Source organism: Mustela erminea, chromosome 20 (genome assembly GCF_009829155.1).
Source record: "Mustela erminea isolate mMusErm1 chromosome 20, mMusErm1.Pri, whole genome shotgun sequence".
Taxonomy (NCBI): Eukaryota; Metazoa; Chordata; class Mammalia; order Carnivora; family Mustelidae; genus Mustela; species Mustela erminea.
The window spans coordinates 33,627,038-33,640,310 of NC_045633.1; the positions used below are offsets into that span (position 1 = coordinate 33,627,038).

Genomic DNA, 13,273 nt, shown 5'->3' on the forward strand with positions numbered 1-13,273 from the left:
AATTTATCCGTTCACAGTGCAAACCTTCGTCGAGGTGGCATTGTGTGCCGGGCGCGGCCATGGTGCGCTCCTGCCCACGGGAGTTTTCACCCACGTTGTCTGAAGCGTCACGGGGGCCATCTGAAGTAGGAGGGGTCCCTGCCTCCATGTCCAGCAGCAGAGGGACTCGCTCAAGACAGAGCGCGGCTCCCATGACTCTTGCATCGGCGCTGGCCTGCTGCTGCCTCTGTGTCCCGCCGCAAAGCCATGCTGGCCCCTGGGCAGATGCCTCTCGTCCCGCCGCTGTATGTAGGTGGAAAGGCCCCGGTCCCATCCCGAAGTCAGCTTTCTCCTCCTTACATTGACAGAAGTCCTGGGCTCATGTCAAGAAGTGCAAAAACAACGTGCATCCCAGCCAGGGCTTGGTGGCTCAGCTGTCCGAGTGGGAGAAGGTCATCCTCGGAGACTCCGTCACAGACATCTTGGATCCGCTCTACTGATCTTCCCTATGGTCCAGCTCTGGGTCCTGAGGGCCTCCCGGGGGTAGTGGGCCAGGCCGTGTAACCGGGTTGGTGTGGAAAGAGAAGGCCTTTGCCGCCTGGAGTCCTGTGTCAGCCTCTTGCAGCTCTGCTCTGGCTTCTCGTCCACAGCCTGGAGCAGGTGTTCTCTGCCCAGACTCCGGGAGAACCCCCGTCCCAGGGTCCCCCCCCACCCCGCGCTCGATGGAGGCTGCTTCTGGAAGAGCATCGAGCTTCTGAGCAGCTGTCCCACGTGCCCCCATGACCTTCGGAGGCTGGCTGGGAGGAGCTCCAGGGGTTCCCCCTGCCTTCGGTTGGCTCACAGGCTGTCGCAGTGCCCGTGCACTGATGGAGATCCGCCGGGCCCAGCCCTGGCCCAGGTGCCAGGCTCCACAGCACTGGGAAGCTCCTGGCACAAATACAGTCCCGTCTCACCCTGGGTCCCAGCCCTCCCCACCACTCTGCCCGTCGATGCCATGCCATGTTCGGATTTTCTTTCCTTCCTCCCACTCGTTTCCTCCTGGCTGGGTTCCTCAAGAAGAGATTTCCACCCCTCCTATCTCCTTCACCCCTGTTTCTAGAAATTCCTCAGGTCTTAAAGGGACTGTTCTTCAGAACGCACTTCCCAGCGCTGGCTGCATCCGTAGCCCCAGTCGGGAGAGGGCAGGCAACGGGACTGACAGGGAATTTAGGATGTCCATGTCCACGTCACTCAGCAGACACTCCCTGCCCCCTGTGCGCAGCTGGGGAGGGACAGAGAGGTGAAGGTCATCTTCCCTCCCAGGACTCTTTGCAGGAGGGGGGAGTCCCCCCCTCTCCCCTACGGAAGCCCAAGCCCTCAAGGAGTGGGGTTTTGCTCTAAGGTAAGAGCTGTCCCGTGGACTCAGGCTTGGGATCAGTTAGGACAGGAGCCTGGACAGAGACTGGCTGCAAGCGATGGCTCTGTGGGTTGGGGGCTCCAGGGCAGAGCCCTGGGAAGTTTCCATCAGGGGCACGATGCGGAATAGCTTGTGCGTTAGGTCCGGCCGTCTGCGGGCTCTGGAAGACCCGCCGCGGCGAGCGTGGGGTCAGGGCGGGCCGGGGATCAGGGCGACCGGCGGCCGCCCGCCGTAGAAGAGAGGTTCAGAATCCTCCCCCTGCAGAGGCGCCGCTTTCCCAAGGACGAGAGTCTTCGAGGCCGGGGTCACCTCCGTGCGTCTCGGTTTACTGCCAGCACGACGGGCCGGAGCGCTGTGGGCCGCCGCACGCGGCTGGCACGACCCGCCGAGCCCCGGCCGGGAACCACCGCGCCAGCCCCCCGCCCGCCGAGCGCCGCGGGGTGAGCGCCCCCTGCTGCCCTTGGCCCCGCCCCGGCCCCGCCCAGGGCCCCGATTGGCTCGGGCCGGGGGCGGGGCTAGCGCGCTGGCCGCCGCAGGCCTTTTCCCATTGGTGGCGGCGGCGGCGCGAGCCCGGAAGCGGTCGGGGGCGGCGGCGGAGGCGGCGGAGGCTACTCGGGCGGGCCGGGGTTGCGGCGCGGTCCTCGACTCGGCTTGTCCGGCGCGTGGCCCGGCAGCCATGCATCTCCCGGCCCCGGGCCCGCTGGGGGACTGCCTGCGGGACTGGGAGGAGCTGCAGCAGGACTTCCAGAGCATCCAGGTGAGTGCCGGTGCGGGCGCCCAGTGGCCTTGAGCCGCGGCTCTCTGGCTCGAGGTCAAGGGTCGGGCAGCCGCGGGTCAGGTAGTGGGGGGCTCGGGGTCAAGGGTCGTGGGCCCTGGCGTCGCTCCAGAGGGTGGCGAGGCCCCGGGTCCTGGGGGTCCTAGCCGGGACCCTCCCCTCGGCCTGGGTTGCGTGTCCGGCGCTGCCCCCGCGGCCGCGACCCCGGCGCAAACCCGCGGAGCCTGGCGCACCTGGGGCCTTCGTGGAGGCCCCGGAAAGCGGCCCTGACCCAGCCCCGTCCTCTCCCAGGGGAGTGGCCGCCTGAGTCGAAGCCGGCCTGGCCTGGCCTTGGGTCAGTCACTCAGCAAACATGCTGGGGGCGCCGGCGTGGCTGGAGCCGCCCTGGGGCAGCGCTGGGGTCTGGGCTGAGTGCGGCGGGGGAGCGGCCCGGAGGGGGAGCGGTCCCGAGGGCCCGGCCCCGCCAGGGCGAGTGTCCAGGGGCAATGCCTGGGTGGGGGCGGCGCCCGTCCAGCCTGAAGGACAGCACCCGCCGAGGCAGGGTTGTGTGGCCGCTGGAAGGAGAGCTCGGAGAGCAGAAGCGGGTGGACCAGACCCTCCAGGGAGCTCGTGGGTCTGGGCGGGGTTGGGACCTCTCGGATGCGGCCAGGGAGCCCCTGGGAGGAACCGTGGGGATCTGGCTCGTGTGGACCGTGCGGTTCTGTGGGGAGGCAGCAGGGAGACGGCGGCGGGTCTCAGACAGGAGAGAAGTGGTTGGCAGGCAGATGTGGCCCGTGTTGGGTTCTTACGGGGCGTGGTGGCCCCTGCAGGGCACGAGAAACAAGACCGGGGAGGACGGAGCCCGGACAGCTGTGGACTCGTCCTGCCTTTCTCTTTCCTGGGCCGCTGCCAGCCCCTTCCTGCCGCCCCCAGGCCTGACCAAGGCTGCTCAGGCTGGTGGTCCTGCCCGAGTGCCGGCCGGGCAGACCTGCTTCTCAGCCTGGCCACCCCGGCCTGACCTTCCTCAGCTTCCTCGGCTGCTCTTCTGGAAACTCACCCACCGGGGCAAAGTGCTCTGGGAGGCTTGGGGCCAAAGGTGCGGGGGGAGGGGTAAAAGGACTGGTCTCCACGGCAGGAGTTCTAGCGCTGAAGCCTGATGACCTTTAACCTGGGAGGCAGGCTGCTGGGACAGCCCCGGCTCCCCCTGCAGCAGCAGGCTGGGCAGGCAGGAGGGTCTGAGAGAACCACAGTGGTTTCAGGCAGCCTGACTGGTCCAGAAGGCAGACCCTTGCGCCTGGAAGCCAGACTCTGGGTGGGACAGAAGGGTGGGGACAGCTAGTAGGTGGGCGGAGACTCAGCAAAGCTCCTGGGACCTGGTCTGTTTCCGGGGTGGCATGCTGTGAGGGCTTCTGGGCTTGCAGGGGGAGCCCCCTCTCCTGGCCTGCCTCGGGGAGAGGGCGATCTCAGGGGGTCCCTCGGCTGGCTGACTCCTTTCCCGCTCAGACCCTCCCGGGGAGCCCCGCTCTCTACCCGGCAGGCCCCAGCTCACTCTGGCTCCCTGCCCGCTCCCCAGGAGACCCACCGGCTGTACCGCCTGAAGCTGGAGGAGCTGACCAAGCTGCAGAACGGCTGTACCGGCGCCATCACTCGGCAGAAGAAGCAGCTCCAGGAGCTCGCTCTTGTCCTGAAAAAGTGAAGACCCCCCTCCCCCGTGACCCCCCAAGCCTCCATACCCCCTAGCCTAAGGCTGGGGGTCAGATTTGTGGTGCGCGGAGAGCAGGCACTGACTCCTGAGTGTCCCAGGGCATGGCTTCTCCCCTCTCCCTGCCCCGTAGGTGTCCTATGTGATACCCCGGGGGAAGGGGGACCGCCCTGACTCTGGCTTCCGTGCCCCCACCTACAGATGCAAACGCTCCCTGCAGTCAGGGGCCAGGGAGGCCGCCCAGGAGCTGGAGAACCAGATCAAGGAGCGCCAGGGACTCTTCTTCGATATGGAGGCCTATTTGCCCAAGAAGAATGGGTGAGACCCCTTTCCCCCAAGCCCAGTGCCCAGTGCCCCTGGGAGAGCGGCCTGAAGCGTGGGCTCCTCTGCCCCGTCAGTCGGCCGGCAGATGGTCCCTGGACCCGCTGGGGGCTGAGCCGTCAGGCTGGGGAGAGGGCTCGAGCGACGGTGACAGCTCCCGGAGACGAGTGTTCTGTGGCGGAAGAACAGGGAATGGGGGAGCGCAGTGGGGGGCGCCTCGCCCAGCCTGGAGGTCAGGGAGAGCGGAGCTTCGAGGAGGAGGGAGCCTGGCAGGCGCGGGAGGCTGGGACTGCACGTGCGCGGCCAGGGCTCAGGGTGGCAGGTGGTGATGAGGCAGGAGGCAAAGCCAGGCTTTGGGCCCAGCAGGCTGGGCGACCCTCAGGTCAGCCACAGTCACCGAGGGGGATGGCAGGGGCCAGTGCACAACCCTAGGGTGAGGAAAGATCACCCAGCGGAGGCCTGGGGCAGCAAGACGGCTGCGAAGGGCCACGTCCCTGGGGACGACGGGGGTGAGGGGCGGCCAGTAGGCTCAGATCAGACGGCCCGAGGGGGGGTCAAGAGCCACACAGGAGGGGCGGTGTCTCCGGGGCGTCCGGGGGGTGGAACGCTCCGCAGGACGGTGGAGGTGGAGGTTGCTAATGGGGGACAGAGAGCTGGGGGGGCCAGGCGAGCGCGGCAGCTCTTCAGAAGCTCAGCTGTGAGCAGAAGCGGACGCTCGGGGGTTGGTGTTACGCGGTACCCAGGGAACACTGGAGCACCTCTCCCTGCCGAAAGCCAGGGCCAGGGCCCCTGGAGCACAGACCCAGCAAAGGGACACCCCTGGGGAGGTGGGAAGGGCAGGGCGTGGGCCCTTCTCACTTGCAGTGGGAGAGTGTTTGGAGCCGGTGAGGAGGGTCCCCCCACCCCCTCAGAGATGTCAGCCTGGACGGAGGCTTTGACCAGGCCTCTGCGGGGAGTGTGTAGGGAGCCGGTGGCGACGCCGAGAGGCGGCTGGGCCAAGTGCCTGCTGTACCCCCTCGTCTCTTCGCGGTCTGGGACAAGTCGCTTAACTACCCTGAACCTGTGCCCACAGCCCGAGTGGGTGCGCCGTGTCGTGCACACGTGGGACGTGGTCACCTCTCGGGGTTCGTCTGGCCAGACAGGCTCCGTCGGTGGGAGGGACGGCGGCAGGAGGCTGGGGGTGGTCCGGTGGGCAAGAAAGTGGCTGCTGTGGGAGGGGGCCCTGGGGACTCGGCTGGCTCGGGAAAGGAGACCAGGGTCGGGAGGCCTGGAAGCCTCCGTGAGGGCCAGGGTCCGCCTGGTGAAACCAGCTTGGGAGGCCGGGCCATCGGGGTCAGAGCGTGAGCAGAGTTTCGGAGGCGGCCCTTCCCGGCCGGGCGGGGGCCCTGCTGTGGCCCTGGTGCGGGTGCCCCGGCGGACTCAGGGCGGAAGGTTCTCGGAGGCAGTGGGAACCTGGGGGCGGGCGTGCACACAGGCATCGAGTGCTGCCCAGGCCCCCGGGGGCCATAGGAGCTTCGGGCCCGGCTGCCACGGGGTGGGAGAGCCCGGCGGCCGTGGAGGCCCTTCGGTGGGGAGCTGGGGTTGGGGGGAAGACAAGGGGATGTTGGTTTAGCCAGGAGCAGGCCCGGGGAGCGGGCAGAAAGGCTGTGCCCCGTGTTTCCTTCCTGTGGAGCCGGTCTGCACTGCCCCCCAGGTCAGAACCCTAAGCCGCTGGGGGCGTGGGGCTGAGGCCAGGTGGCCCCCCCCCGCTCTGTGCCACTGGCTTTCCCCTCAGTGGGGGCCTCTCCTTACCTGGCGTCCCCCTCCCGCAGGTTGTACCTGAGCCTGGTCCTGGGCAATGTCAACGTGACTCTCCTGAGCAAGCAGGCTAAGTAAGTGCTGTCCCAGCCCTGCGCTCCGCCCTCCCGGTCTTTTCTGTCCTGCCCCCCCGCTTCCCAGGCTCAGCCCCGGGGTGCCGGCCCCGAGCCGCCTGCGGAAGCCTGTCCGGACCGGGAGCCTCCCTCCGGCACCCCAGCCTGTGCCCCGGGTGTGCGCCCCCCCAGGTTCGCCTACAAGGACGAGTACGAGAAGTTCAAGCTCTACCTCACCATCATCCTCATCCTCATCTCCTTCACCTGCCGCTTCCTCCTCAACTCCAGGTGGGTGTCCTGCCGCTCGGGGCCGCACCCGGCTCCCTGCCGGCGCCGGCGCCCACCCTCTGTGCCCTCCGCAGGGTGACGGACGCCGCCTTCAACTTCCTGCTGGTCTGGTACTACTGCACGCTCACCATCCGCGAGAGCATCCTCATCAACAACGGCTCCCGGTGCGCCAGGCCGGGGCGGGCCTGCTCCGGGGTGGGGCGGGGCGGGGGGGCTGCCGGAGCCACCCGGGGAGGCGGGGGGGGGGGGGGCGCGGGCCTTGGGGGACTGGCTTCCTCCCACCGCAGCCTGGCATCCTGTCCCCGAGCTCCGATCCCTCGGGGCCGAGGGGACGGAATGACCGCCGCTCCCCACCACAGGATCAAAGGCTGGTGGGTTTTCCATCACTACGTGTCCACTTTCTTGTCGGGAGTCATGCTGACGTGGTGAGTGGCCAGATTGGCTCCCGGGGTGTGGGGTGCAGGGGGGCGCGGGGTAGACCCAGGGTGTCCCTGAGTTTCTACCTGCCCTTTCCTCCGCTTTCTGCCTTAGGCCCGACGGCCTCATGTACCAGAAGTTCCGGAACCAGTTCTTGTCCTTCTCCATGTACCAGAGTGAGTGTCTCGGGGGGCGCTGCTCCACACGGGAACCCCCTCCCACAGGGAGCAGGCCGGGGGGCGGTGGGGACTTTGGGCCCCAGCCCAGTTCCGCTGCTCCCCGGCCCCAGGCTTCGTGCAGTTCCTGCAGTACTACTACCAGAGCGGCTGTCTATACCGCCTGCGGGCCTTGGGCGAGAGGCATACCATGGACCTCACTGTGGGTGAGTCGGGTGCGGCCTCCGCTCCCGGGCATCCTGACGGGGGCCTTTCCCGACCACGCGGGGCTGAGACCGTGTCCGCCCCTCCCCCGCAGAGGGCTTCCAGTCCTGGATGTGGCGCGGCCTCACCTTCCTGCTGCCCTTTCTCTTCTTCGGACACGTAAGTTGTCTCTGCCCGGCCCCCGCCCCGTGTGTCCGGCCGCGTCCCCGGCGCTGGCTCTGGGCCGTCGCGGGGACCGGCTTCTGTCTGAAACCTTCCATCCCTCCCAGTTCTGGCAGCTTTTCAACGCGCTGACTTTGTTCAGCCTGGCCCGGGACCCCGAGTGCAAGGAGTGGCAGGTGAGCCCGGGGCCCTGGGCTGGGGGGTGGGGACGCCTCAAGGGGCGCCCGGCCCCGCCCTCACCCGCTTCCTCCCGCAGGTGCTCATGTGCGGCTTCCCCTTCCTCCTGCTCTTCCTCGGCAACTTCTTCACCACCCTGCGGGTCGTGCACCAGAAATTCCACAGTCAGAGGCGTGGGAGCAAGAAAGAATGAGTCTGGGCCTGTGTGCCCGGCTCCCTCCGGTGCCCCTGGCCCGGCAGGGGCTTCTGTCCCCTTTGCTGGGGCGGTAGGGGGCTCGCCTCATGCGGGAGGGTCTCTTCTGCTCTCCCTGGGGTTTTGTGGGCCCTGTGGGCCCGAAGGCGCTGCCGGAGAGGAGGGCCGGGCCTGCAGGGAGCGGGGGGCCAGCAGCCTGAATAAAGGAAGCGTGGCAGAGAGGCGCCCCGAGGTGTGTGCTCTCCGAAGGGTCAGGCGGGGCCTTGGCGCCGCCACCACACGGCCTCTCCGGGTTCTGAGTTAAGTAGACGCGGGGAGACCCCAGACCTACTCAAGCAATAGCAAATACAGAAAACAGAACTTTATTCCAAGGAGCAGAGATTATTTAAAATTATTTACAGTCATTGAAAATAACGTGGAGGGGTTGGGGCTCGGTCGAGCTGCGCAGAGCCCGGATGTACAGCCCCGAGGGGCCTGAATGTTCCCCGAACACACCCCGTGCCCCGGGGCCTGGACCGGTCCCCGCTGCCGGCCCACCTCCCAGAGCGGGGCCCTGCGGACACCCCCCAGGAGACTGGCGGGAGGGAGCGAGGGCGGGGATCCCAGGAAGCCGGGCTGTGGGGCCTGTGGGGCCGGCCTAGCTCCACACGTCCAGGGAGTAGCGGCCCTTGGTCATCAGCTTCTTGACGTAGTCCACGGCCTGTGCGTGCTCCATGGCCCCCCCTTCAGCCACGATGTCGTAGAAGGTGTTCTGCACATCCCTCGCCATGTTCCGAGCATCCCTGGGGCAGGAAGGAAAGCGCTGGGCAAGGGCCCCCCACGGGCGGGCCGGCCTCGCCCCCCCACCGCGCCCTCACTCACCCGCAGACGTAGATGTGGGCGCCGGCCTCGTGGATCAGCTGCCACAGGTGCTCCTTGTCCCTCCGCAGTAAGTGCTGCACGTAGACCTGCGGGTGAGGGCGCACGGTGAGGGCGACGGTCCCGGCACGGTCCCAGCACCGCGGCGTGGGGGCCGGCCCGAGGCCTCACCTTGTGCGGCTGCTCCCGGGAGAAGGCCACGCTGAGCTGGGTGAGGGAGCCGTCCTTCTGGAACCCGGCCAGCTCCTCGTGGTACAGGTAGTCCTCGTCGGCGCGCCGGCAGCCGTAGTACAGCAGCGTCTCCCCGACCTCCTTGCCTGCGGGGGCCGGGGTGGCGGGCAGGGGTGAGGTGGGGCCTTGGGGCAGGGGTGGGGGTGTGTGCCCGACCTCACGGGACCCGTCCGGTGCGCGCGCTCACCCTGCTGCCGCAGCCAGGCCCGCTCCTGGATGAAGCCGATGAAGGGAGCCACCCCGGTGCCGGGGCCCACCATGATGACCGGCGTGGTGGCCTTGAAAGGCAGGCGGAACTGGGACTTGCGCACGAACATGGGCACCAGGGCCCGGCGGCCGTTCTCCCCGGCCGGCTCCTTGGCCCGCAGCCAGCTGGTGGCCACGCCCTTGTTGACGCGGCCGGCCTTGGTCTCGTACTCCACGGCCACGGCACAGATGTGCACGGAGTTGGGGTGGACCTGGTGGGGGCGGGGCCGGGGTAAGTACGCCCCAGGCCCTGGTTCCCCGGGGCCCGTCGCTGGAGTCTCCTCCATACTGGGGTGTCCCCCAACCCCCTGCTCGGTCCTTTGCGGCCCCCACAGCTCCTCAGAAGCCCCTTCCCAGCAGCCACCTGGCCAGCTCGACACAGGCCGAGCGCCGTCAGCAGCCCCGCGGCCCGGAGCACCCCCGCCCCCCCAAAGCCAGCCCCGTACCTTGGAGGACGAGGCGATGGAGTAGTAGCGGGCCTGGAGCCGGGGCAGCAGCTCGCACAGGTGGTCGATGGGGGGCCGCAGGGACGGGTAGTCCTGCAGGATGGCCAGGATGTGCCTCCGGGCCTCCACCACCCAGCTCAGGTACAGCTCCTGCGGAGGACGGCAGTGGGGTGAGACGCGGGCGCGGGGCACACGGCCGAGGCGGCGGCACCCGGTGCGGGCGGCGGAAGGGCAGGGCCCACCTTGCCCTCGCCCGAGGACGAGGCCATCTTGCGCAGCTGCTCCTGCTCGGAGGGCTCGGAGGCGTACTGGGCCAGCTCGTAGAGCACGTTGGTGCGCGGCGGGTTGGTGATGTCCAGGTAGTAGGTGAGGGCCGTGCGGTACGACGTGGGGCAGGGGAAGGGGTGCTTCTTGTTGGACTCCTCTGTGGGGAGACAGGACGACCGGGCTCAGCGGCCGCTGACCTGTGGGTCTGCTCCAGCACCCGCGACAGTGGGGGCTCGGCAGGGGGGTGGGGGGTGGGCCGTGGATTCGGGGACTCACCGTCGAGATTGTTCAGGGACATGACGACGTCCAGGTCGGCACCCAGGATCTCGCCGAGCTGGCTAACCAGGGTAGAGTCATTGGCTGGGTAAACGGCCACGTGGTCCCCGGATTCATACCTGGGGGGTCGAGGGGAACGTGGGGCTCAGGAGGTGTCTGGGTCGGTGGCGAAGGCAGCCCAGAGGCCCTGGACGGGCTGAGGCAGGGGGCAGCTGCCGGCACCTGAGTTTGGAGTCGGAGATGTCTAATTCCAGGTGCATGAGGTGACGCTCGGTTCCCTGGTTCAGCTTCCGGTTGGTGGTGACCGCAGCCAAGAACGGATTCTTGGCATCGAAGGGGCTGGGTGGGGGAGAGAGCGGTTGTGTGATTGGCCGGGGCTCGCCTGCACGTCCCCGCCCCCACGGAGCCCTCGGGTTTCACAGGACACAGGGAACCTCGGAGCTGACCTCCAGGGCCCCAGCAAGGCTCTCCCAGCCCGATCCAAAGCAGTGCCCCCCAACAACTCCCCAGAGCAGGCAGAGCTAGGTTATTGGTTCCCTGTTTGCAGATCAGGAAACAGGCTGGCCCCTAAAACCCAGGAGACCCTCCACACGCTACCTGTAGGCTGTGTGCACAGGAGAACCAGACCCCCTTGACAATGGCTCCCCCAGACCGAGGGGCCCGGGGCCCCCCGGCAACCACAGAGCAGAACTCCTTCATCCCGCGTGCCCTGCACCGGGCACCAACAGAGCTGAACCCTGCACAGTCACTGAAACGTGCACTTCCCTCTTAAAGCAGGGCCGCTGGTCTAAAATCCTGGGGATACTGGGGGAACTTGCCCTGGGCGGCACCCAGGGGTAAGACGAGTCGGGGGCCCAAGAGAGGAACGCTGTGTTTGGACAAAGTCCAGATACCGAGGCGGGTGTTAAGGCAGGTGAGCCCTTCTTCCAAAGTTCGGCCAGACTCATGCTGTCGTGGTCCGGGCAGATCTGGGCCTCCCCGCCCCAGGGTCTTTCCGGAGCTGTGTCTCCGGAAGTGCTGATGGCCCAGGGCCCATCTCCCAGCTGCTGTGGCCTGGCCTGGGGGACCACTGGGAGAGGCCGGGGCCGCCTCCGCCTCTCTGCTCTAGGCCTTATGCCCTCCTGGGTGGTGTGGATGAAATCGCGGGTGCCCTACCCCTGCCCGCTCCGGGTGAGGGTGGAGGTGAAGGGGCTGCCAGGTCCTCCGGGCGCCCGGAGCCCGCACGAGCGCGCTCAACTCACGGTTTCTGGTTCTCGTAGCTCTTCAGACGGCCCATCTCCCCGACGTACACCTTGGCCGGGTCTATGTCCGGGTGGACCACAAGCTCATACTGGCGGATGCTGGGGAGGGGAGACGGGGTGAGGCGGGGAGGGGCCTGAGAGGGGGGAGGCTGCCTCAGGGCCAGGGCCAGAGACCGCGCCTTCCGGGGGGAGGGCCCAGCGGTGGCGGGAAGGAGAGCGAGCGGACGAGGAGCCGGGGAGGGCTGGAGCAGCCCAGCTTCCGCGGGCTTCGAGGCCGTTCCGTAAGAACATAAGGAAGCCCCCTGCCACCCAGCACTTGCGGGCAGAGCCCAAGTGCTGGGACCTGGGGCCCTCGTGCTGTGCCCGAGCTGCTCCTGGCTTCTGGTGTCCTCGCTGGGACCCCACCGGGCGGGCTCTCCCCCCCCAGCCCACGGCCCCGTCTCACCTGGACTCCTCTCCGGTGGCCTCCACCCCGAAGTGCTCGCACACGGCCGGCCAGAACTGTTCTCGCCACGTGATGAAGTCCTCCTCCAGGCTGGAGACGAGAAGGAATGAGCCCAGCCCTCGGGAGCCCCCGGCCCCACGCAGCCCGAGGGCCGCTCAGGGATGTAACCCAAGGCGCCGGGCAGCATCTGGAGGGTCTGTGCTAACCGGGCGCAGCTGCCCTCAGCGCCAGGCTGGTGGAGAGGAGGGGGCGAGGCAAAAAATGGGGACAGGGACGGGGTGGGGACAGGGGCGGGGACCGCCTTCCTTTGCCCTGGGTGACGCCCGGCAGGAGGCTTGCTGAAGTGTGGCTTTGCGCTCCGCTCCCCTCGTGTGCGCGGTCGGCCCTGACCCCCGACCCCGCGGGCTCCGGGCGGGACCAGGCACTCACTTCCCATCGTCATCGCCCATGCCCAGCTCGAAGATGCGCTGGGCGCCGAGCTGCTCCAGCCGCTTGTCCACGTACTTGCCCATGGCATTGAAGTGCTCGTAGGTCTTGTTGCCAAGACCAAACACCTGTGTGGACAGAGAGGCAGGTCTGAGGCCAGCTCCGGGGTCGGGGTGAGTACCCCCACCCCCTAGCCGGCCATGCCACAGGCTCAGGCCTCCACGGCTGCCAGACACCCGGCACTGTGAGGTGGGCCACTGTGACCCCTGGAAGTGGTGGGCTTTGGTGACCCGCAGCCTCTAAGCCTCAACCCTGGGTGGGGAAGCAGGCAATTCACACACACACACACACCCCACCCCGCCCCAGGGCTCCGAATCTGGGCCAGCCTGGTCTACCTTTCTCGCCTGTATTCTGCACCCAGTGTCCCTGGGAGCAAAGTGGTGGGGGGCAGACGAGAGGGCTGTCCCAGGAGCAGCCTTCCCCGGGTCTTCCCCCCAGGCACCCCCAGCTTGAAGCCCCCTGTTCTCAATCCTGGAGATGGGAACGGGAAGCTTTCTGCTGGGACACAACGGGGGGCCAGATGCCCAGGGGAGGTCCCACAGGCTGGGAAGAGGCCACTGCAGGGAAGCTGGGGTGACTCACCGCATACTTGACTCCGGAGAGGTCCACGTCAGTCTCCTGGAGCCAGTCATAGAAGTCCTGGGCGTTGTCCGTGGGGTCCCCCTCACCATAGGTGGCCATGCAGAACACGGCCAGGGAGTTCTCGATCTCTGGCAAGCTGCCCAAGTCGGCCTGGGGAGACAAAAGCAGGGCCCGGGCCCAGCGACCACGACTGAGCTATGTCAGGTCTTCGCCTGATGGATGCGGACGGGTGAGCCCAGGCCCTGCTTGGGGCAGCTGCCACGTCCCACAGGCTCTGGGAGGGCAAGGGAGTCCTTCAGGAAGGGGCACCAAGCAGTCATGGAGGGCTGCATGGAGGAGGGTGCCGTGTGAACCGGTGAGTGGGACAATTGGTTCTGAGTGTTGGGAGGAAGCATTTCCAGAGGAAAGGAACAGCAGACACAGATGAAAACCTGCGAGGTCCTGGGTACGGAACCAGCAGCTGTTCCCAACCTGCTTCCCTGGGCCTTGGGCCTCGGCCCCTGGGGGAGAACCTCCTCGTCCCGCAAAGTCCCAGGAGCACAGTGGGGCCCTAACCAACTGTTGGCCAAATTAACA

At 67.7% G+C, this 13,273-nt stretch overlaps 3 protein-coding genes across 11 annotated transcripts in view; 2 read left to right on the forward strand and 1 right to left on the reverse strand.

Moving 5' to 3' along the window:
* Positions 1-1,840, forward strand: part of STYXL1 (serine/threonine/tyrosine interacting like 1) — a 60,171-nt gene extending 58,331 nt beyond the window's left edge. For all 6 annotated transcript variants that reach the window (XM_032328668.1, XM_032328670.1, XM_032328669.1 and 3 more), the window contains one exon: positions 348-1,840. In XM_032328668.1, coding sequence (XP_032184559.1) covers positions 348-479 — 132 coding nt within the window. In that variant the 3' untranslated portion in view covers positions 480-1,840. The remainder of the gene's footprint in view (positions 1-347) is intronic.
* Positions 1,841-1,956: 116 nt separating this feature from the next.
* On the forward strand, positions 1,957-7,783 carry TMEM120A (transmembrane protein 120A). Its single transcript, XM_032328666.1, has 12 exons — positions 1,957-2,132; positions 3,703-3,821; positions 4,033-4,149; positions 5,964-6,023; positions 6,195-6,290; positions 6,365-6,454; positions 6,650-6,715; positions 6,822-6,883; positions 6,997-7,089; positions 7,182-7,246; positions 7,357-7,425; positions 7,506-7,783. The coding sequence occupies exons 1-12, from the start codon at positions 2,052-2,054 to the stop codon at positions 7,617-7,619; spliced, it is 1,032 nt and encodes a 343-aa protein (XP_032184557.1). The 5' UTR covers positions 1,957-2,051; the 3' UTR covers positions 7,620-7,783.
* Positions 7,784-7,965: 182 nt separating this feature from the next.
* Positions 7,966-13,273, reverse strand: part of LOC116581481 (NADPH--cytochrome P450 reductase) — a 60,350-nt gene continuing 55,042 nt past the window's right edge. For all 4 annotated transcript variants that reach the window (XM_032328665.1, XM_032328664.1, XM_032328663.1 and 1 more), the window contains exons 5-16: positions 12,698-12,847; positions 12,059-12,183; positions 11,630-11,719; positions 11,185-11,283; positions 10,166-10,282; positions 9,944-10,062; positions 9,643-9,824; positions 9,401-9,550; positions 8,896-9,166; positions 8,649-8,794; positions 8,481-8,566; positions 7,966-8,401 (exon numbers count right to left, since the gene is read on the reverse strand). In XM_032328665.1, coding sequence (XP_032184556.1) covers positions 8,257-8,401; positions 8,481-8,566; positions 8,649-8,794; positions 8,896-9,166; positions 9,401-9,550; positions 9,643-9,824; positions 9,944-10,062; positions 10,166-10,282; positions 11,185-11,283; positions 11,630-11,719; positions 12,059-12,183; positions 12,698-12,847 — 1,680 coding nt within the window. In that variant the 3' untranslated portion in view covers positions 7,966-8,256. The remainder of the gene's footprint in view (positions 8,402-8,480; positions 8,567-8,648; positions 8,795-8,895; positions 9,167-9,400; positions 9,551-9,642; positions 9,825-9,943; positions 10,063-10,165; positions 10,283-11,184; positions 11,284-11,629; positions 11,720-12,058; positions 12,184-12,697; positions 12,848-13,273) is intronic.